Genomic DNA, 24,169 nt, shown 5'->3' with positions numbered 1-24,169 from the left:
AACGAAGTGAAGAGAAAGAACAGGAACAAGACATAACATGACAATACATGACATTGACTGTGTACAGGTACTGTCATGCCCTGACCTTAGTTATCATTGTTTTCTTTATTATTTTGGTTAGGTCAGGGTGTGATGAGGGTGATATGTGTGTTTTTTGACTTGTTTAGTGTTTTTTGTATATCTATGGGGTTTTGGGATTGTCTAGGTAAATGTAGTGGACTGAATATGTTCCCAATCAGAGACAGTTGTTTATCGTTGTCTCTGATTGGGGATCATATTTAAGTAGCCATATTCCTTGGTCTTTTGTGGGTTGTTATTCTATGTTTAGTTGCCTGTTCTGCACTAGCCATATTGCTTCATGGTTAGTTTTGTTTAGTTCTGTTCAGTGTTCTCTCTTTTATTAAAGAGTTATGTTTGCTTACCACACTGCGCCTTGGTCTCCTCATTATGACGACCGTGACAAAACAACCCACCAAGAAAGGACCAAGCAGCGTGCTAAAAAGGAGTGGACATCTTGGACCCGGGAGAAAGAGGAGTGGAGGACATCCTGGACCTGGGAGGAGGTAATGGCGGGGGACAAGAGCCTGCCATGGAAGCAGGTGGAGATAGCTGCTTTCATGGCAGGTCTCCTTGCCTGTAGTCAGTGTAAATGGATTTGTAGTTTATTAATTAAGAACAATTTTAATACTTATGATTACCATTTGTTAATCAGCATGTTGTCCACTACTTACTCTCTGTGTTTGCTTTGATTGCACATCAAACATACTTTGTTTCTGAAGAAAAAGTTGAACCAAACAAACTCAATATAGCACAAGATGGCCATGATGACAAGGGGAATGTTGTAGTGTAATCTGTGCCTGTTAGCACTTTGTAAGGGACAGATAATGGGGTTCATCATCACACGCTGAGTGTTAATCAGTGTCTCTCAAAGCAGCCACTGTCACTGTCTGATATGAGTAACCCCCAAGCCTGAGAGGTTCGTCTAGCTGTGCCATGTGAAGAACTACTGCCAGCGAGACGGGGGCCATTGCATGACAACAGATCTGTCAGAGCTGCAGGAAATTGTGAATGTGGGTTTTCTGAGACGCCCTGTTGCATGCTTTTCTTTGATGTGCAAAAAGTGTTTTCACAAGAAGAGAAAGATTGCTTTGCTCTGTTGTTCAGGGGCTTCCATTTTTGTTGTTAGATGACACTACATTTACATTACATTTAAGTCATTTAGCAGACGCTCTTATCCAGAGCGACTTACACTATCCCATTAACTTGTGTTTCAAGTGGTTGGGTCTGTTGCTAGAGGCCACTGGAGAAAGAGGAACAATGCAATGACTAATTGATGTTGAAAATATGAGCTCATTGTCTCTGTGTGAGCAAAGGGACTGAATATAGTTATAGTGAATGTACTGTCTCAACTGTCACATAGTGCCCATGTCCCAAAATGAAGAGTATAGTTATACTGTGTATCCTCTTGAATAGCTACTGTTTGTTCTTTCTATTAAACCAGTATATATTATGCTGAATATTGTTTATTTATCCTTTTGTTCCTCAAACTTTTGTACAAACACACAAACATTTTGGCAACCTTCCATTCGAATGAAGAGAAAACGAAACTGGGGCATTCTCTTGTCATGTGGTTTACCAACCCTCCAAAATAACAGGCTACATCACCAACCTTCCAAAATAACAGCCTACATTACCAACCCTCCAAAATAACAGCCTACATTACCAACCCTCCAAAATAACAGCCTACATTACCAACCCCCCAAATTAACAGGCTACATGTAACACACGTCGACTTCCTGTTTTGTCTAATTCCACTTGGTAGGCATCCTAATGGTTGTTTTGTCCAACATGCAAGGTACACACGCAAATGTATACACATTTTCTTTATCCTCCATCGGTTGTTTTTTAGGTTGTTATTGGATCAAGGAAGAAGATGTCCTTGAACATTGATTTAGGACCTTATTACCCTGTCCTTCAGTCCTAACCTTAACCATTATGGGATAAAAAAATACCTAACCCTGTATCCGTGGTTAAGGACAACTGATCCTGCAACTCAAATGGATGGCCATGATTTGACAGACCTCTCTCCTTACAGAGCAGTCTCATTGTATACCTCATCAAGAATCAACATGGATGTGTTTCTGGTCGAGCAGGCTGCGTGATTCTGCTGTGGCAGGGATTTGCACCAGCCCAGCGGCTTCAGTTTCTAGATGTGTCATCTCGTGAAGGCTTTCACTTCCAGGGTTCAGGTCTGCTTTGACAGAAATACTGTGGGTGTATTTGTACAGCTGACTCAGTGCTGGAACTCATAACCAGCACCTCTATCCTGTGTGGCTCAGTTGGTAGAGCATGGTGCATTCAACACCAGGGTTTGATTCCCACGTGGGACCAGTACTAAAACATGTCTGCACTCACTACTCTAAGTTGCTCTGGATAAGAATGTCTGATAAAATGACGACAAAAAAAATGTATATATCAACACAACCTCAACTGGCACCTCTATATCAACACTACTCATCTTCTTCTGGCCAGAGATTGGGATGACAAAACTGTCCAATTAATTACGGTAGATATAGTCATTGTAAAAGTGTTGTCCAACAAGTGAATATCACTTTCAACACTCTAATGATGGTGGTAAATAGGAGTTAAAATGGGTGGCAGCTTTCAAGACAGAATGGGGTTTAACTCCTGAACAGTACTGTATGTCAGGGTAGGGTGTTACTCCTGAACAGTACTGTATGTTAGGGTAGGGTTTTACTCCTGAACAGTACTGTATGTTAGGGTAGGGTTTACTCCTGAACAGTACTGTATGTTAGGGTAGGGTGTTACTCCTGGACAGTACTGTATGTTAGGGTAGGGTTTTACTCCTGGACAGTACTGTATGTTAGGGTAGGGTTTTTTTACTCCTGGACAGTACTTTATGTTAGGGTAGGGTTTTACTCCTGGAACAGTACTGTATGTTAGGGTAGGGTGTTACTCCTGAACAGTACTGTATGTTAGGGTAGGGTTTACTCCTGGACAGTACTGTATGTTAGGGTAGGTTTTACTCCTGGACAGTACTGTATGTTAGGGTAGGGTTTTACTCCTGGACAGTACTGTATGTTAGGGTAGGGTTTTACTCCTGGACAGTACTGTATGTTAGGGTAGGGTTTTACTCCTGGACAGTACTGTATGTTAGGGTAGGGTTTTACTCCTGGACAGTACTGTATGTTAGGGTAGGGTTTTGTTACTCCTGGACAGTACTGTATGTTAGGGTAGGGTTTTACTCCTGGACAGTACTGTATGTTAGGGTAGGGTTTTACTCCTGGACAGTACTGTATGTTAGGGTAGGGTTTTACTCCTGGACAGTACTGTATGTTAGGGTAGGGTTTTACTCCTGGACAGTTAGGGTAGGGTTTTACTCCTGGACAGTACTGTATGTTAGGGTAGGGTTTTACTCCTGGACAGTACTGTATGTTAGGGTAGGGTTTTACTCCTGAACAGTACTGTATGTTAGGGTAGGGTGTTACTCCTGGACAGTACTGTATGTTAGGGTAGGGTTTTACTTCTGGACAGGACTGTATGTTAGGGTAGGGTTTTACTCCTGGACAGTACTGTATGTTAGGGTAGGGTTTTACTCCTGGACAGTACTGTATGTTAGGGTAGGGTTTTACTCCTGGACAGTACTGTATGTTAGGGTAGGGTTTTACTCCTGGACAGTACTTTATGTTAGGGTAGGGTTTTACTCCTGGACAGTACTGTATGTTAGGGTAGGGTTTTACTCCTGGACAGTACTGTATGTTAGGGTAGGGTGTTACTCCTGGACCAAAATAAAATGTTTAATGAAAATATGTTGATCAGTATTTGATTATGTTGGTAACCTGTGGTATAAAAGTGATAATGTCCTCGAAGCCGGTGTCTGATAGATATGTTGACATGGTTTTAACAACACCCGTGCCAATATATCCAACAGACACCGGCTTCTCGGCATTATCACTTAATAAATTAATTTACAAGTAAGCAGACAAAAGGTCTAGAGTTAATTTCAAGTGTGGCATTTGCATTTGGAATCTGTTTCTGTTAACCCTCAATATGAAGTCCAAAGAGCTGTCACTGCCAGTGATGCAACCCATCATTAGGCTGAAACATACCCATCAGAGAGATGGCAAAAACATTATGTGGCCAAATCAACTATTTTACATTCTTACTAAGAGAAAGAACTCACTGGTGAGCTCAGGAATACCAAAATGCCTGGAAGACCACGGAAAACAACTGTGGTAGATGCCAGAAGAATTCTATCCCTGGTGAAGAAAAACCCCTTCACAACAGTTGGCCGGTTCAAGAACACCCTCTAGGAGGTAAACTCAGCAATAAAAGAAACGTCCTCTCACTGTCAACTGCGTTTATTTTCAGCAAACTTAACATGTGTAAATATTTGTAAGAACATAACAAAATTAAACAACTGAGACATAAACTGAACAAGTTCCACAGACATGTGACTAACATAAATGGAATAAAGTGTCCCTGAACAAAGGGGTGAGATCAAAATCAAAAGTAACAGTCAGTATCTGGTGTGGCCACCAGCTGCATTAAGTATTGCAGTGCTTCTCCTCATGGACTGCACCAGATTATGGACTCCACCAAGGCACCTGCAAGTTCCCAGACATTTCTGGTGGGAATGGCCCTTGCCCTCACCCTCCGATCCAACAGGTACCAGACGTGCACAATGGGTTTGAGATCCGGGCTCTTCGCTGGCCATGGCAGACCACTGACATTCCTGTCTTGCAGGAAATCACGCACAGAACGAGCAGTATGGCTGGTGGCATTGTCATGCTGGAGGGACTTGTCAGGATGACGCTGCAAGAAGGGTACCACATGAGGGAGGAGGATGTCTTCCCTGTAACGCACAGCGTTGAGGTTGCCTGCAATGACAACAAGCTCAGCCCGATGATGCTGTGACACATCGCCCCAGACCACGACGGACGCTCCACCTCCAAATGGATCCCGCACAAGAGTACAGGCCTCTGTAACGCTCATTCCTTCGACGATACATGCGAATCCGACCATCACCCCTGGTGAGACAAAACAGCAACTCGTCAGTGAAGAGCATTTTTTGCTAGTCCTGCCGGGTCCATCGATGGTGGGTTTGTGCCCATAGGCGACGTTGTTGCTGGTGATGTCTAGTGAGGACCTGCTTTACAACAGGCCTACAAGCCCTCAGTCCAGCCTCTCTCAGCCTATTGCGGACAGTCTGAGCATTGATGGAGGGATTGTGTGTTCCTGGTCTAACTGGGGCAGTTGTTGTACCTGTCCCACAGGAGTGATGTTCGGATGTACCGATCCTGTGCAGGTGTTGTTACACGTGGTCTGCCACTGCGAGGATGATCAGCTGCCCGTATTGTCTCCCTGTAGTGCTGTCTTAGACGTCTCACAGTACAGACATTGCAATTTATTGCCTTGGCCACATCTGCAGTCCTCATGCCTCCTCGCAGCATGACTAAGGCACGTTTACGCAGATGAGCAGGGACCCTGGGCATCTTTCCTTTGGTGTTTTTCAGAGTCAGTAGAAAGGCCTATTTAGTGTCCTAAGTTTTCATAACTGCGACCTGAATTGCCTACCGTCTGTAAGCTGTTAGAGTCTTAACGACCGTTCCACAGGTGTATGTTCATTAATTGTTTATGGTTCATTGACCAAGCATGGAAAACAGTGTTTAAACCCTTTACAATGAAGATCTGTGAAGTTATTTGGATTTTTACAAATTATCTTTGAAAGACGGGGTCCTGAAAGGGGCGAGTTTAGGTGTATCTGTGTCAGAGTCAACAATCAAGAGAAGACTTCCCCAGAGGAAATACAGAGGGTTTACCACAAGATGTAAACCATTGGTAAGCCTCAAAAACAGGAAGAACAGATTATAGTTTGCCAAAAAACATCTAAATAAGTCTACAGTTCTGCAACAACATCCTATGGACAGATTAGACAAAGATCAACTTGTACCAGAATGATGGGAAGAGAAGAGTATGGAGAAGGGAAGAAACTGCTCATGATCTAAAGCATACCACCTCATCTGTAAAGCATGGTGGAGGTAGTGTTATGGAGTGGGCATGTATGGCTGCCAATGGAACTGGTATTCATTGATGCTGTGACTGCTGACAAAGCAGCAGGATAAATTCTGAAGTGTTTAGGGCTATATTATCTGCTCAGGTTCAGCCAAATGCTTCAAAAGTCATTGGACGGCCCTTCACAGTGCAGATGGACAGTGACCCGATGCATACTGTGAAAGCAACCCAATACTTTTTAAGGTAAAGAAGTGGAATGTTCTGCAATGGCCAAGTCAATCACCTGACATGAATACAATTGAGTGTGCATTTAACTTGCTGAAGGCAAAACGCCTCAAGAACAAGTAGGAACTTAAGACAGCTGCAGTAAAGGCCTGGCAGAGCATCACCAGGGAAGAAACCCAGCATCTGGAGTTGTCTATGCGTTCCAGACTTCAGGCAGTCATTGACTGCAAATGATTTGCAACCAAGTATTAAAACTCACAATTTAATTGATGATCAAATAAAATAAAATACGATTTTATTGGTCACATACACAAGGTTAGCAGATGTTCATGGGAGTGTAGCAAAATGCTTGTGCTTCTAGTTCCAACAGTGCAGTAATATCTAACAAGTAATCTAACAATTCTCAACAACTACCTAATACACACATATCTAACAAGTAATCTAACAATTGCCCAACAACTACCGAATGAGAATATGTACATATAAATATATGGATGAGCGATGGCCGAGCGACATAGGCGAGGTGCATTAGACGGTATAAATGACAGTATATGCACATGTGATATGAGTGTCAGTAAGAGTGTCCATGATTTATTCTGAATGTATTGATGGAGATAAAACTGTCCAGTTTGAGTGTTTTTTGCAGCCCGTTCCAGTCACCTTCTGCTGCGAACTGAATAGAGGAGCGACCCAGGGATGTGTTCTTGGGAGATTGTTAACAGAATGTGACTGGCAGAACATGCGAAGATGATTCATTTCTCCCACTCGGATAGATGGGATTTTGTTCTTGTTTTGTAATAGGCAAATATAGATCAGCATGAGAGGAAGGCAATCACTAGTTCTGCATTTTTGTCACGACGGGACATGCATCTTTACAAGAAAATGTTTTTTGAAATAATGGTAATCTCTGTTTTATATTAATTATCCCCTATGTTAGAGAAATTCGATTAGATCCATTACTTTTTCTGAATAGATCAACCATTACTCTTTGTGAACCTAGAGATGAATCATCTCTTTCACCAGCGGTGTAGAACCAAAAATCCTAGGACAGAAAGGTATTCAGAAAAGAAAAAGAAAGAAAATAAAAATACAAGCAAAGTTGAGTTTCTCTGGCAAAGTGCCTACAGAAGTCTGCTTCTCCATTTCCTGTGTGGTCATGTGACTTCCTCTCAGTCTCTGGCTCCACTCTGTCAAACAGGAAGTCACTCTTTTTGTCTCTACTTTTTTGTCCTCTAGCAGTGACAACAGAGTGATAGGAGCCGCTGAATTCTGCATTGGTACCCGTCTCTCCACTATTGACCACAAAGAATTGCAGGAGGAACAATGTTACGGCGAAAACCTTCCAACGCCTCAGAGAAGGAGCAGGTGCTGGAGAAGGTTCAGAAGAAGAAGGTGAGGAGGTTTGGGTTGTCTGTCTGTGTGTGATGATGATACGAAGTGCAATGACAAGAGGAGAAGGGCTGTATGCACACTGCAAAAAGGGCTTTGGACTCCGATGTCTATCAAAAACGCATAGGCCTATTTATTTGTCCAAATGAGAAGTGAACAAGTGAAATAAGTACATTGTGTGAAAATATGGGATAGAACAAGATGGACACTTTGTGTTGCTCTATCTTGCTGATGAATGAACACGGCGTGGAGAGTAATTTAGAAGAGTGCTACTTTATCTGGTTCATCCCATTATACTGGACTAACCCCAACATTGAGATACACCTCTTAGCCTATTGCCTATATGGGCTGCAAAGACTGACAGGATGTTCTACACAGGCTTAGAGGAAGAAACCTTTGTGGTGACCTGAAAAAACATTCTAAAACGTAGAACTGAAATAGATGGAAGCCTTGGTTGTCAGTGTTAAAAACATGAAATAATGCTTCTCACGGCACAACACGTTAGTTCCTCTCTAATATTGCTGTATGATTCATTGCTGTTGGCCTTGGACATAGACGCTAAGTTCAGTTTGAGTCAGAGTTTCGTGGCTTCATGCTCTAAAGCTCTACTGGCTTGGTTGGGTAACAGCTAACCTCCTACGCTTAACCAGTGCCCTTGTTTTCCATCCGCAACCCATGTTCCACGCTCCTATCCAGGTTTCATTATAACGCACCTCATTACCTTAATGCCATTGCTCCTCTTCACCACCACATGCGATAGTAATATAATATAATCAGCCCTGGATGAGAAAGGACAACTGTATAGACTCAGGAGCAAAGACACTGTAGAGTCAATGTACCTGAAACATGGGCTTCAGTGTGTTTTGAGGCCTGAGAAGGCAAATGATTTGCTCCTCAGCAAGATCACCTAATGGATATTAGATTATACTAATGCCTATCATTTTAAACTTAAAACTCTCTTCTCTGAGTGGTTGTTCCCCTCCTTTGGTTCAGTGGTTTGATTAGTATGTAGTCTTCTCACAGCCACCAAGGCTGTCTAGACATCTACAGCGATTAGCTGCCAACAGTTGGCCAACATGTACCCACTTCCTGTGGGTTTTAACTAGGGGCAAGAAGGAGAGGTGAAGATAGGCCATGGCCTCATGTGGAAAGTAATGGCTGCTTATCTCTATAGGGAACTGCAACAATGAAAAATGTTAGACAGCAACAAGTACAGTATCAAATTGAGACCAAATCATATGTGTAATTACTCCAAGTTGGAGTATACAGTTGGGAATATTTTAAATTCATAACTGAAGTGTAGAATCAGAGATGTCAAGGCAAAAGAAGAGGTTTGTTGAAATGCATTGGAGAGATTAGAGGTAGAGGCATAGAGCAAATAAAAGCATACTAGGCTCCAACACAGACTAGGCTCCAACACAGACTGGGCTCCAACACAGACTAGGCTCCAACACAGACTAGGCTCCAACACAGACTAGGCTCCAACACAGACTAGGCTCCAACACAGACTAGGCTCCAACACAGCCTCGGCTCCAACACAGCCTCGGCTCCAACACAGCCTCGGCTCCAACACAGCCTCGGCTCCAACACAGCCTCGGCTCCAACACAGACTCTGCTCCAACACAGACTCGGCCCCAACACAATATACCTGACTTCAGCTTTTATCTTTGCCATATAACGGTTGTTTGATCATTTGGGAACAGTATTCCATAATGTTATCAATCTGTGTTTAGGCTCTTTATATCTGCGTAAGCAGTGGATCATTCTACATATCCCGTAATATATAACTCCATATCCCATGATGACCAGCCGAGCTAGCATTATGACTAAGGCTGTCTGATGTAGTGATGCATTCTGTGAATCTCTACAGATAAGGACATGATACCAGGTATAGTGAAACATCAGTGTGATAGGTGTTATCTCAGGACGCAAATAATAGACTAGACGTTTGTCTGTCTCTCTCTCTGCACACAACTGTTTCAAATGTTTTGAGGACTAATGGTCAGATACATTTAGCTGGATCTAGGCTCTACATAATATAAGAGGAAAGGTTTTTAAGTTCTCATTTAATGAAACCTGATGATACAGAGTTTGTGTTGTTGCTACAAAAATGTAAAATATTTAAAATATTGTCATTACTGTAAGTGGTTAACAGTAGGCCTAAGCAGTCACCCAGGCCTAAACCCCCAAAGAAGCCTAAACTGTAACACAGGCCTAAATGGCAACAAGGCCTAAACCCCCAGAGAGCGGTGACAGTAACCCAGGTCACAGTGACATTTTGGCTCTGTATTTTAGACATCATGCCTATCTTCTCCTGGCTCATTGCCTCTTATCCCAACTGTCTCTGTGAAGTTTACTAGAAGAACTCTCTGGGTGCCTAAATATCTTTGATTAAATGTTATAGGCTTCAGACTTTAAGACGTGACCTGTATGTTGAAAGGGTCTTCTGTTATGACTCGTGTTTCTCTGGTCTCCTCTACATGAGTCCTCTGTGTATTTCTCTGGTCTCCTCTACATGAGTCCTCTGTGTGTTTCTCTGGTCTCCTCTACATGAGTCCTTTGTGTGTTTCTCTGGTCTCCTCTACATGAGTCCTCTGTGTGTTTCTCTGGGGGTCCTCTACATGAGTCCTCTGTGTGTTTCTCTGGGGGTCCTCTACATGAGTCCTCTGTGTGTTTCTCTGGGGGTCCTCTACATGAGTCCTCTGTGTATTTCTCTGGGTCTCCTCTACATGAGTCCTCTGTGTATTTCTCTGGGTCTCCTCTACATGAGTCCTTTGTGTATTTCTCTCTGTCTCCACAGCTCACCCTGCAGAGGTCCAGCAGTTTCAAGGACTTCATGAAGCCCAAGTCGCCTGTAGTGCTGGACAAGGAGTTCAATTTGGACTACACAGTAAGTTTACAGTGTGACTGACTGGTTTTGAATTCGGGTCACCACTACGCTGTGTCAGCGCGCGGAGCTAAAGCCTAGGCATGACCTTGGGAAGCTAATGCAATTCTTCAGGGCTCAGACAAGGTTATTCATCGCACGAGCATGGTTCACCAAACTACCTCTGTTACAAACAAAAGCCTCTGTTGTCTTCCATTAGCAGTCAAACACATCATAGTTCCATCATGTAACAGTTTGATACCAACCATTGATTATGGAAATACATAGTTTGTTTCAGTCTCTCTGTTTTCTAAAAGTGGTTGTTCCTCGACGGGGGACATACTGCTTTCATCCATACCCACATTCACCGCACACTGTCTATTTAATGAACACAAAGGGCAAACTCACGTAAGTGTTTGAATCTTTAACCATGAAGGAAGTTTGCAGTTTATGCTTCCCAAAATTGCCCAAAACAAAGACCTGTCAAACAACCAATAGCCAAGTTCTGTACTTCCTAACTTTCACATTGATGACAATAGCATCAAACTGAAATAGACAGCACTGTTATTTTGCTACTGTAGTTTTACAAACCGTATGACTGGAAGACAGAGACAGCAGTTCAGAAGGAGTATTCGACAAGGAGAGGAAGTTCACAGAGGATGAAGCTTAGAATTGTGTGTAAACGTCAAGAGACGGGACTGAAATAAACAAGCAGGATGTTCTCTGTGAAGTCAAGCAGGGAACTTATGGTTCTTCACAGTGGGATCCATTCACTCCAGCTAATGACATCTCCAGAACCTATCGGTTCCATTAACTGTGAGGGACATGGTTTAATTATGAGCTATCGACCCACGTGCTGCTCCTATGATTTTGTTTAGGGATTATTTTGTTCCAGTCCTATCTTTCTGTGCACAAGCATGTATAGTGTGTGTACGGTATGTGTTTGTGTGCCTGTGCTCGTGTGTGTGTACAAATGCATGCCAGCGTGAGAGAGTATGTCTCTATTTGCTCTATGTATGTGAGAAATCTGTAGTATTTGTTTACAGCACATGTGGTCTGTTATGCTGAAGTTGGGGCTGAAGGCTTCCGTGTTAACTACACAGCCGTACTGTCTGATTGTAGCCCTGTGAGGAGGAATTAGTCTAACTCTCTGTGGTGCTGACTGTACCATGCTCTGTTATGTTATTTTCTGCTCTGTTCTACACTGTTCTGCTCTGTTCTACACTGTTCTGCTCTGTTCTACACTGTTCTGCTCTGTTCTACACTGTTCTGCTCTGTTCTGTTTTGCTCTCCTCTGTTCTGCTCTGCTCTGCTCTGTTCTACTCTGCTCTGTTCTACTCTGCTCTGTTCTGACTCTGCTCTGTTCTACTCTGCTCTGTTCTACTCTGCTCTGCTCTGTTTTACTCTGCTCTGTTCGACTCTGTTCTGTTCTGTTAGACTCTGCTCTGTTCGACTCTGCTCTGTTCGACTCTGCTCTGTTCGACTCTGCTCTGTTCTACTCTGTTCTATTTTACTCTGCTATGTTTTACTCTGCTCTGTTCTGTTTTACTCTGCTCTGTTCTGTTCTACTCTGTTCTGTTCTCTCACCAATACAGCGCCTTCAGGTCAAAATGTTCTGGCCTGCTGCCAGTGACACACACAAGCTTTCATCACAGCCAAGCTTTACTGGAAGCATTTTCACCGACAGTGTCCCAATCACGGATTCACGTCACACATTGCTGTGTGTGTGTGTGTGTGTGTGTGTGTGTGTGTGTGTGTGTGTGTGTGTGTGTGTGTGTGTGTGTGTGTGTGTGTGTGTGTGTGTGTGTGTGTGTGTGTGTGTGTGTGTGTGAGTGAGAGAATTGCTAGTGCGTGTGGACCACTAGAGGACATCCCCACCCAAGTTACTGTGATAACTTTAATTTTAGTGAATAAAAACAGTTAGATTAGGTGACCCTGTGCACTTAATTTGTGTCAGAGAATTCACAATTCTTGTGATCCTACACAGATAACAGCAGTGCACATCACCCCCACCTTACAAAAATTAACTTAAGTAGATGTTGAAATGGTAACCAAAAGTAACCCTCTAGGTGCCGGAGGATGTGTCTGAGGAGGAGACAGTGAAGAGTGGCAGTAAGCAGGGGAAGAAGTCGTGGCGTAACGTCATCTCACGCACCATGACCCGTAAAACCTCCAAGAGGGTACAGAAGGCTCTGGCAGAGGGGGTAAGTGTAGGGTGATGTATTATGGGTAATGTAGTACATCTGGTTTGGTTCCAAAGCTAACATCAGGTAGGTGGAGTACAGCGATGACCGGAAGTTACTTTTTCATAACAGGTTAGGAGAATTAAAGTGGTAGTTTACAAGAATTAGGTTAAGGTTAGGAAAAGGGTTAGGGTGAGCTAAAATGGTCACCTGTTATGAAAAGTAATCTAGTCACAACCCTAACATCGTGGGTAGGTCTTCTTACCCAAAAAATCATCATAACTGACTGTTGTCTACAAAAATGACAATTATATTGTCAATATGAACATAATGTATGATTGCACAACTAATTTATATTCAAATATAGTTTTAAATGTGTGAAATAAAAAAACGCAATTTTAGGCATAGATATTTAGTTTAACCCTGAAAATGACACACTTCATTTGAGTGATCATGGATATATCTACATATATATAATATAATAATATAATAATAATAATAATATATAATAATAATATATAATAATATATAATAATCAATCCAATTTCAATCAAATTGATTTATAAAGCCCTTTTAACATCAGCCGATGTCACAAAGAACTGTGGGTTTTACTGTGTGTGTGTATATATATATATATATATATATATATATATACACACACACAGTTGAAGTTGGAAGTTTACATACACTTAGGTTGGAGTCATTAAAACTAATTTTCCCACCACTCCACAAATGTCTTGTTAACAAACTATAGTTTTGGCAAGTCGGTTAGGTCATCTACTTTGTGCATGACACAAGTAATTTTTCCAACAATTTTTTACAGACAGATTATTTTACTTCTAATTCACTTTATCACAATTCCAGTGGGTCAGAAGTTTACATACACTAAGTTGATTGTGCCTTTAAACAGCTTTGAAAATTCCAGAAAATGATGTCATGGCTTTAGAAGCTTCTGATAGGCTAAGTGACATAATTTGAGTCAATTGGAGGTGTACCTGTGGATGTATTCAATGCCTACGTTCAAACTCAGTGCCTCTTTGCTTGACATCATGGGAAAATCAAAAGAAATCAATCAAGACCTCAGCATTTTTTTTTGTAGACCTCCACAAGACTGGTTCATCCTTGGGAACAATTTCTAAATGCCTGAAGGTACCACGTTCATCTGTACAAACAATACTACTCAAGTATAAACCCCACGGGACCACACAGCCATCATTCCGCTCAGGAAGGAGACGCGTTCTGTCTCCTAGAGATGAATGTATTTTGGTGCAAAAAGTGAAAATCAATCGCAGAACAACAGCAAAGGACCTTGTGAAGATGCTGGAGGAAACAAGTACAAAAGTATCTACATCCACAGTAAAACGAGTCCTATATCCACATAACATGAAAGGCTGCTCAGCAAGGAAGAAGCCACAGCTCCAAAACCGCCATAAAAAAAGCCAGACTACGGTTTGCAACTACACATGGGGACAAATATCTTACTTTTTGTAGAAATGTCCTCTGGTCCTCTAATTAAACCAAAATAGAACTGTTTGACCATAATGACCATCATTATGTTTGGAGGCAAAAGGGTGAGGCTTGCAAGCAAAAGAACACCATCCCAACTGTGAAGCACGGGGGTGCAGGGCAGCATCATGTAGTGAGGGTGCTTTGCTGCAGGAGTGACTGGTGCACTTCACAAACATATGGCATCATGAGGAAGGAAAAATATGGATATATTGAAGCAACATCTCAAGACATCAGTCACAAAGTTATAGCTTGGTCGCAAATGGGTCTCCCAAATGGACAATGACCCCAAGCATACTTCCTAAGTTGTGGCAAAACGGCTTAAGGACAACAAAGTCAAGGTATTGGAGTGGTCATCACAAAGCCTCAACCCCATAGAAAATGTTTGGGCAGAACTGAAAAAGAGTGTGAGCAAGGAGGTCTACAAACCTGACCCAGTTACAACAGCTCTGTCAGGAGCAATGGGCCAAAATTCACCCAACTTATTGTGGGAAGCTTGTGGAAGGCTACCCAAAACATTTGACCCAAGTTAAACAATTTAAAGGCAATGCTACCAAATACTAGTTGAGTGTATGTAAACTTCTGACCCACTGGGAATGTGATGAAAGAAGTAGAAGCTGAAATACCATTCTCTACTGTTATTCTGACATTTCACATTCTTAAAATAAAGTGGTGATCCTAACTGACCTAAGACAGGACATTTTTACTAGGATTAAATGTCAGGAATTGTGAAAAACTGAGTTTAAATGTACTTGGCTAAACTCTATGTAAACTTCTGACTTCGCACGGTATATGTGCCACTACCTCTTTTCCTGAACATTTTCAAAAGGTTGGCAATGTCTCCCCCTAGTGGTCACATTCAAACAGCACCTAAAAAGGTTCAGACTTTCACAGCTTCAAGATGTTCTACCATATGAGGCCACACTACAGCACAGTCTACTTTGGAGACTTTTCTGATGTAAGGCCCTCAGTTGTCAAGCTGTCTGTATATGTACTACAGCCTAATTTTATGGCCGTGTGTGTGTGTGTGTGTGTGTGTGTGTGTGTGTGTGTGTGTGTGTGTGTGTGTGTGTGTGTGTGTGTGTGTGTGTGTGTGTGTGTGTGTGTGTGTGTGTGTGTGTGTGTGTGTGTGTGTATATATATAACAAAATATATGTATATTGTATAATGAATATACAGTATGTCTGTGGTTAGGGCAAATGTTGACCTGAATGCACTGTCTGTTGTTGAACACTAATCAATATCCTCTATGTACAGGGGGAAAGTGGCGAGGAGGGCTCCCCGTCCCCCACCACAGACTGGATGCCAGACCTGACAGCAGGCAATAGGACCTCCGTGTGCTCCACAGGCTCAGAGGACACCATCTACAGCCCCCTCGCCCGCCAGCTCTCTGGGTGTAAACAAAAATATATTTTACTGAACCTGTCTAACAAGTCAAGTACATAAAGCTAACCCCCACTACATTCAAACCAGAAGCCCATAGTAGATATGAATTTTAATCATAGACATGTCCAGGGTTGCTGGGCGCTCACATTACAAATCATGGCACAGCCACAAGCTTGGGAATATTGGAATGGTATGGCTAAAAGTTTTGAGTATAGTTCAGCTTCTTATTTTCAGGGAAACCCTTCATGGGACTATAAGGCTGTTAGATAAGCTGACAATGCCTGCGATTGTCTGTCTATGTGTGCTGCAGGTGGGGACCGCCAGAGCCTAGACAGTGGCTACAGCCAGAGAGACAGCATGAGGCTGGAGGAGTCCAGTCCTCCCTACACAGGCCCCTTCTGTGGTCGCGCCCGCGTCCACACAGACTTCATCCCCAGCCCCTACGACATTGAGTCCCTCAAGCTCCAAGTAAGTAGACTGGTTTAACCAGATTTAAGTCTGCCTCCGCATTTATACTAGTTTAACCAGACTGAAGGAACACTCAGCATTTATACTGGTTCAGGCAGACTACCGAGTAAGACCCTCCCTAGGGAACTTGTTAACAGATTGTGAAATAAAATAATGGTTCCTTAATCATTATCCATGGCTGACTCTCTGCAGGAGCCAATCTTACTGAGCGCTGATCAGATTAGACATATCACATAATTACAGTAGCTCAGTGAAGAATACAATTACAGTAGTATTATAGTAGCTCAGTGAAGTGTACAATTACTGTAGTATTGCCAGCAGCAAACCACCCTGCATCCCACTGCTGGCTTGCTTCTGAAGCAAAGCAGGGTTGGTCCTGGTCGGTCCCTGGATGGGAGACCAGATGCAGCTGGAAGTGGTGTTGGAGGGTCAGTAGGAGGCACTCTTTCCTCTGTTCTAAAAAATATCCCAATGACATTGCCCTTTGTAGGGTACAATTACAGTAGTATTAGAGTAGCTCAGTGAAGTATAGAGTGACATATAGCACAAATGTATGTGATCTTATAGCATGTAACTCAAATCAAATCAAAGTTTATTTGTCATGGTCACTGAATACAACAAGTGTAGACCTTACAGTGAAATGCTGACTTAAAGGCTCTAACCAACAGTGCAAAAAAGGTATTAGGTGAACAATAGGTAAGTAAAGAAATAAAACAACAGGCTGTAAAAGTAACGAGGCTACATACAGACACCGGTTAGTCAGGCTGGTTGAGGTAGTATGTACATGTAGTTATGGTTAAAGTGACTATGTATATATGATGAACAGAGTAGCAGTAGTGTAAAAGAGGGTGTTGGTGGGTGGGACACTATGCAGATAGCCCGGTTAGCCAATGTGCGGGAGCACTGGTTGGTCGGTCCAATTGAGGTAGTATGTATAGTTAAAGTGACTGTGCATATATGAAAAACAGAGAGTAGCAGCAGCGTAAAAAGAGGGGTTGGGGGGAGGCACATAATGCAAATAGCCATTTGATTACCTGTTCAGGCGTTTTCTGGCTTGGGGGTAAAAACTGTTGAGAAGCCTTTTTGTCCAAGACTTGGCACTCTGGTACCGCTTGCCATGCAGTAGTAGAGAGAACAGTCTATGACTGGGGTCTTTGACAATTTTTAGGGCCTTCCTCTGACACCACCTGGTGTTGAGGTCCTGGATGGCAGGCAGCTTAGCCTCTGTGATGTACTGGGCCCCGTACGCACTACCCTCTGTAGGGCTTTGCGGTCAAAGGCCGTGATGCAACCAGTCAGGATGCTCTCAATGTTGCAGCTGTAGAGCCTTTTGAGGATCCATGCCAAATCCTTTTAGTTTCCTGAGGGGGAATGGACTGTCTTGGTGTGTCTGGACCATTCTAGTTTGTTATTGATGTGGACACCAAGGAACTTGAAGTTCTCAACCTGCTCCACTACAGCCCTGTCGATGAGAATGGGGGTGTGCTCGGTCCTCCAGTCCACAATCATCTCCTTAGTCTTGGTTACCTTGAGGGATAGGTTGTTATTCTGGCACCACCCGGCCAGGTCTCTGACCTCCTCCCTATAGGCTGTCTCGTCATTGTCGGTGATCAGGCCTACCACTGTTGTCGTCTGCAAACTTAATGATGGTGTTGGAGTCGTGCCAGATCATGTTTGGATGGAGGTAGTCATCATTCACTGTTTATGTAACTGCAGATCATGTTTGGATGGAGGTAGTCATCATTCACTGTTTATGTAACTGGAATGCAGATCGTGTTTGGATGGAGGTAGTCATCATTCACTGTTTATGTAACTGGAATGCAGATTGTGTTTGGATGGAGGTAGTCATCATTCACTGTTTATGTAACTGCAGATCATGTTTGGATGGAGGTAGTCATCATTCACTGTTTATGTAACTGGAATGCAGATCGTGTTTGGATGGAGGTAGTCATCATTCACTGTTTATGTAACTGGAATGCAGATCATGTTTGGATGGAGGTAGTCATCATTCACTGTTTATGTAACTGCAGATCGTGTTTGGATGGAGGTAGTCATCATTCACTGTTTATGTAACTGGAATGCAGATCGTGTTTGGATGGAGGTAGTCATCATTCATTGTTTATGTAACTGGAATGCAGATCGTGTTTGGATGGAGGTAGTCATCATTCACTGTTTATGTAACTGGAATGCAGATCGTGTTTGGATGGAGGTAGTCATCATTCACTGTTTATGTAACTGGAATGCAGATCGTGTTTGGATGGAGGTAGTCATCATTCACTGTTTATGTAACTGGAATGCAGATCGTGTTTGGATGGAGGTAGTCATCATTCACTGTTTATGTAACTGGAATGCAGATCGTGTTTGGATGGAGGTAGTCATCATTCACTGTTTATGTAACTGGAATGCAGATCGTGTTTGGATGGAGGTAGTCATCATTCACTGTTCATGTAACTGGAATGCAGATCGTGTTTGGATGGAGGTAGTTATCATTCACTGTTTATGTAACTGGAATGCAGATCATGTTTGGATGGAGGTAGACTTCATTCACTGTTTATGTAACTGGAATGCAGATTGTGTTTGGATGGAGGTAGTCATCATTCACTGTTTATGTAACTGGAATGCAGATCATGTTTGGATGGAGGTAGTCATCATTCACTGTTTATGTAACTGCAGATCATGTTTGGATGGAGGTAGTCATCATTCACTGTTTATGTAACTGGAATGCAGATCGTGTTTGGATGGAGGTAGTCATCATTCACTGTTTATGTAACTGCAGATCATGTTTGGATGGAGGTAGTCATCATTCACTGTTTATGTAACTGGAATGCAGATCGTGTTTGGATGGAGGTAGTCATCATTCACTCTTTATGTAACTGGAATGCAGATTGTGTTTGGATGGAGGTAGTCATCATTCACTGTTTATGTAACTGCAGATTGTGTTTGGATGGAGGTAGTCATCATTCACTGTTTATGTAACTGGAATGCAGATCATGTTTGGATGGAGGTAGTCATCATTCACTGTTTATGTAACTGCAGATCATGTTTGGATGGATGTAGTCATCATTCACAGTTTATGTAACTGGAATGCAGATCATGTTTGGATGGAGGTAGTCATCATTCATTGTTTATGTAACTGGAATGCAGATCGTGTTTGGATGGAGGTAGTCATCATTCACTGTTTATGTAACTGGAATGCAGATCGTGTTTGGATGGAGGTAGTCATCATTCACTGTTTATGTAACTGCAGATTGTGTTTGGATGGAGGTAGTCATCATTCACTGTTTATGTAACTGGAATGCAGATCGTGTTTGGATGGAGGTAGTCATCATTCACTGTTTATGTAACTGGAATGCAGATCGTGTTTGGATGGAGGTAGTCATCATTCACTGTTTATGTAACTGCAGATCATGTTTGGATGGAGGTAGTCATCATTCACTGTTTATGTAACTGGAATGCAGATCGTGTTTGGATGGAGGTAGTCATCATTCACTCTTTATGTAACTGGAATGCAGATTGTGTTTGGATGGAGGTAGTCATCATTCACTGTTTATGTAACTGCAGATTGTGTTTGGATGGAGGTAGTCATCATTCACTGTTTATGTAACTGGAATGCAGATCACTGTTTTGGATTGTGTTTGGAGGTAGTCATCATTCACTGTTTATGTAACTGCAGATCATGTTTGGATGGAGGTAGTTATCATTCACTGTTTATGTAACTGGAATGCAGATCATGTTTGGATGGAGGTAGTCATCATTCACTGTTTATGTAACTGGAATGCAGATCGTGTTTGGATGGAGGTAGTCATCATTCATTGTTTATGTAACTGGAATGCAGATCGTGTTTGGATGGAGGTAGTCATCATTCACTGTTTATGTAACTGGAATGCAGATCGTGTTTGGATGGAGGTAGTCATCATTCACTGTTTATGTAACTGGAATGCAGATCGTGTTTGGATGGAGGTAGTCATCATTCACTGTTCATGTAACTGGAATGCAGATCATGTTTGGATGGAGGTAGTTATCATTCACTGTTTATGTAACTGGAATGCAGATCATGTTTGGATGGAGGTAGTCATCATTCACTGTTTATGTAACTGGAATGCAGATCGTGTTTGGATGGAGGTAGTCATCATTCTGTTTATGTAATTCAGATCGTGTTTTATAGTCATCATTCACTGTTTATGTAACTGCAGATCGTGTTTGGATGGAGGTAGTCATCATTCACTGTTTATGTAACTGGAATGCAGATCGTGTTTGGATGGAGGTAGTCATCATTCACTGTTTATGTAACTGGAATGCAGATCTGTTTATGTTTGGATGGAGGTAGTCATCATTCACTGTTTATGTAACTGGAATGCAGATCGTGTTTGGATGGAGGTAGTCATCATTCACTGTTTATGTAACTGGAATGCAGATCATGTTTGGATGGAGGTAGTCATCATTCACTGTTTATGTAACTGGAATGCAGATCAGATGGAGGTAGTCATCATTCACTGTTTATTTGGATGCAGATCGTGTTTGGGTAGTCATCATTCATTGTTTATGTAACTGGAATGCAGATCGTGTTTGGATGGAGGTAGTCATCATTCACTGTTTATGTAACTGGAATGCAGATCGTGTTTGGATGGAGGTAGTCATCATTCACTGTTTATGTAACTGGAATGCAGATCGTGTTTGGATGGAGGTAGTTATCATTCACTGTTTATGTAACTGGAATGCAGATCATGTTTGGATGGAGGTAGTCATCATTCACTGTTTATGTAACTGGAATGCAGATCGTGTTTGGATGGAGGTAGTCATCATTCATTGTTTATGTAACAGATCGTGTTTGGAATGCAGATCGTGTTTGGATGGAGGTAGTCATCATTCACTGTTTATGTAACTGCAGATCGTGTTTGGATGGAGGTAGTCATCATTCACTGTTTATGTAACTGCAGATCATGTTTGGATGGAGGTAGTCATCATTCACTGTTTATGTAACTGCAGATCGTGTTTGGATGGAGGTAGTCATCATTCACTGTTTATGTAACTGGAATGCAGATCGTGTTTGGATGGAGGTAGTCATCATTCACTGTTTATGTAACTGCAGATTGTGTTTGGATGGAGGTAGTCATCATTCACTGTTTATGTAACTGCAGATTATGTTTGGATGGAGGTAGTCATCATTCACTGTTTATGTAACTGCAGATCATGTTTGGATGGAGGTAGTTATCATTCACTGTTTATGTAACTGCAGATTGTGTTTGGATGGAGGTAGTTATCATTCACTGTTTATGTAACTGCAGATTGTGTTTGGATGGAGGTAGTCATCATTCACTGTTTATGTAACTGCAGATCGTGTTTGGATGGAGGTAGTCATCATTCACTGTTTATGTAACTGGAATGCAGATCGTGTTTGGATGGAGGTAGTCATCATTCACTGTTTCTCCTGCAGAAAGGTGACATCATCCAGATAATTGAGAAAGACCCGGTGGGCACATGGACGGGGAAGCTCAACAACAAGGTGGGCACCTTTAAGTTCATCTACGTCAACATCCTACCGGACGAGACCACACCGCCCATGAGGAAGAGGTGCTCCGGCAAGAACCGCCGATCCATGGCCAAAGACAAGCCCCAGACCCTGGAGGAAGTTCTGGAGAGGATCGGTCTCATCGTAAGACAATCATATCTTAATCTCAGAGATTAAAATAGACAGGTGGCTTATAGAACGCAATCATTACTAACTTGGATCAGTTGAGTTGGGAAGAGTTTAAACACTGAGAGCTGTATAAAGACCTCAGTGAAATTGGATAAATACCTGACCACATATCTCATATAATTGCAATTAATTCGAAGCACTCATAATTCCCTGTCAATTAACCTTTCTTTTTGGATTTTGTGTAATGCTAATGCTAATGTGATGCTTCTCCCTGTCGTTCAGGAGCTGGGCTCTTTGCTGTCTATGCATGGCTTCCAGAGCCTGGAGGACTTTAGCGGACTGAAGGAGTCCCACCTCAATGAGCTCAACATCACAGATGCCGAACAACGTACAAAGATCCTGACTGCTACTGAGCTGCTGCGTGAATGTAGGTCCACTATCCATTCCATATAACAACGTACTCGCACTATAGGAGGCCCATGATCACATTATGATCACACATAAACACACCGACAGGAGGCCCACCACACACAGATACCATTATTTACTGCAGCTAGTCGATGCAATAATGTACTTGAAATCAATCAGCAAATTGCATATATTTATTTGTATATACAGTCAATTTGACCTTCTACTTGGGAGCCTCCCTCATAGCCTCTTATGTGGTACTTCAAGATGTAATGTAATGCAGGACATGTTCAGCAAGGCCTAGAAGTGTACTCTTTTCTCTGTACAGTGCTATCACCAGCTTTCTCTCCTTTCTGGGAAAACTGTTCGCTAATTAGCTTATGAGGCTCACTGTACAGTAATGGTACAACATTCCGCTCACATTTTCTGGTTGTGCTCATTAGCCTGTAGGAAACCCCATTTGGCCCTCAGAAACACTTTTGATATGGAAGCTCTCTTTCCTCCAGCCAGATCATTAGCCCTCATTTAAACACCTTTCTCTAGCTGTTTCCTCTGCTTGGAACATAACCACTTGGTTGGCCCTTAGCCTGAGGGGCTAGCAGCTCCGACATGCTTCCCTGTTCTAATGACATACATTATGGCCAGGATTCAAACGAACCACACTGCACTTAAAGGCAATTTAAAAGTCAAGTCAAAACGTTAGAGGCACATACTGAAAATGGCATTTGTACCAACACTTGAGGTGATGGTTGTCTGTCTTTGTCCCTCTCAGCGGATGATGAGTCTGAGCCAGAGGAGGAGGTAAGTAGCGTTGAGGAGAAGGGTGATGTACCCAGGGACTCGGGCTGCTTCGAGAGCACAGAAAACCTGGAGAAAGGGCGCCATGAACCAGAGGGAGAGCCAGGTACAGAGCAGAAGTCTAACCGGGAGCCAGAGCAGCACCAGGTTGAAGAGGGTCAGCTGAGTTCTGTTGAGGAGCAACTGCAGGAGCTTACAGTGGATGTAGTGGTCACCTGAATACTGAAGAGAGGCTCTGGAATTGATGAGCCTTGGTTGGTTGGTTGACTGTACTGATGGACATTTTATCAAAAGCCAACGACAATTGGTTGATTGATTCAAACTATCAGGATAGAGTGATAGTCAGGATTAAGCCATATATATTGAGAGGGAGTGTCTTTTCATTTGTGGCCTGAACACTTTTAAAACAAAGGTCACAAGGCAGCAGCCGGAGCTTCACCAGTAACTATTGGAAATGTTTTGGAAGAATACAAGACTTTTGAAAGCTTGGTGTGGTCAAACTGTAAATACGAATTGATTGTGCAAGTGTCATCCTTTTCACTGATACCATGTCATTTGAGCAGGCCTGAGTGGATTTTGTATCAACTCAGAGCCGCCTTGTCATCTTTCCAGGCTACTATTAGTTCTGACATGGATATTAAAGACCTTAGTGAGGACATACAAATTGTGATATTCTTCAATGTGTTTCTGACCTGATATGGTCACGTATTTCATATTCCCATCAACGGATAGGTAGGAAATATACATTTTCTGTAACTTTAAAAAAAATCCTTTATTCTGTCAAGCTCTGTTCATTTTTAACATTTTAATTGTGTTGATGTGTAATGTTTTTTTTCATCTGTTATTTGGGAAATAAACTGAAATAAAACCATGAATATATGTGGACTTTTACACATTTGACACCACCAAAGCTAAAGGGCTACCGAGTGGCACAGCGGTCTAAGACACTACATCTCAGTGCTAGAGGCGTCACTACAGACACCCTGGTTCGAATCCAGGCTGTATCACAACCAGCCATGATTGGGAGTCCCATAGGGCGGCGCACAACTGGCCCAGCGTAGGTCATCATTGTAAATAAGAATTTGTTCTTAATTGACTTGTTATTAATTGACTTGCCTAGTTAAAAATCTTGTGTTAACATCTGTATTGTCTGTCATAGTTGTTAGGTAGACTTTTCTGTATTCAGTTTATAGTCAATTAACCTGGGCATTACACAAGAGACACTATAGGACAGAACCCTACCACTGCACACAGAGAGCACTGTTA

The 24,169-nt window shown here is 42.3% G+C and overlaps 1 protein-coding gene across 1 annotated transcript; it reads left to right on the top strand.

Annotated features, from left to right (window-relative positions):
* The first annotated feature begins 7,472 nt into the window (after window positions 1–7,472).
* On the top strand, window positions 7,473–23,778 carry LOC123993533 (SAM and SH3 domain-containing protein 3-like). Its single transcript, XM_046295788.1, has 8 exons — window positions 7,473–7,653; window positions 10,451–10,540; window positions 12,586–12,720; window positions 15,463–15,601; window positions 15,902–16,059; window positions 21,494–21,712; window positions 21,980–22,124; window positions 22,878–23,778. The coding sequence occupies exons 1-8, from the start codon at window positions 7,585–7,587 to the stop codon at window positions 23,120–23,122; spliced, it is 1,200 nt and encodes a 399-aa protein (XP_046151744.1). The 5' UTR covers window positions 7,473–7,584; the 3' UTR covers window positions 23,123–23,778.
* Window positions 23,779–24,169: the final 391 nt, after the last annotated feature.

Source organism: Oncorhynchus gorbuscha, linkage group LG13 (assembly GCF_021184085.1).
Source record: "Oncorhynchus gorbuscha isolate QuinsamMale2020 ecotype Even-year linkage group LG13, OgorEven_v1.0, whole genome shotgun sequence".
Taxonomy (NCBI): Eukaryota; Metazoa; Chordata; class Actinopteri; order Salmoniformes; family Salmonidae; genus Oncorhynchus; species Oncorhynchus gorbuscha.
This window is presented reverse-complemented; position numbering and strand designations above follow the sequence as displayed.

Bases quoted from the DNA above. Each gene is read 5' to 3' on its own strand.
- LOC123993533 (XM_046295788.1), top strand. From the start codon at position 7,585: ATGTTACGGCGAAAACCTTCCAACGCCTCAGAGAAGGAGCAGGTGCTG. The intron at 7,654-10,450 runs GTGAGGAGGTTT...CTGTCTCCACAG, and splicing joins AGAAGGTTCAGAAGAAGAAG to CTCACCCTGCAGAGGTCCAG. The intron at 15,602-15,901 runs GTAAACAAAAAT...TGTGTGCTGCAG, and splicing joins CGCCCGCCAGCTCTCTGGGT to GTGGGGACCGCCAGAGCCTA.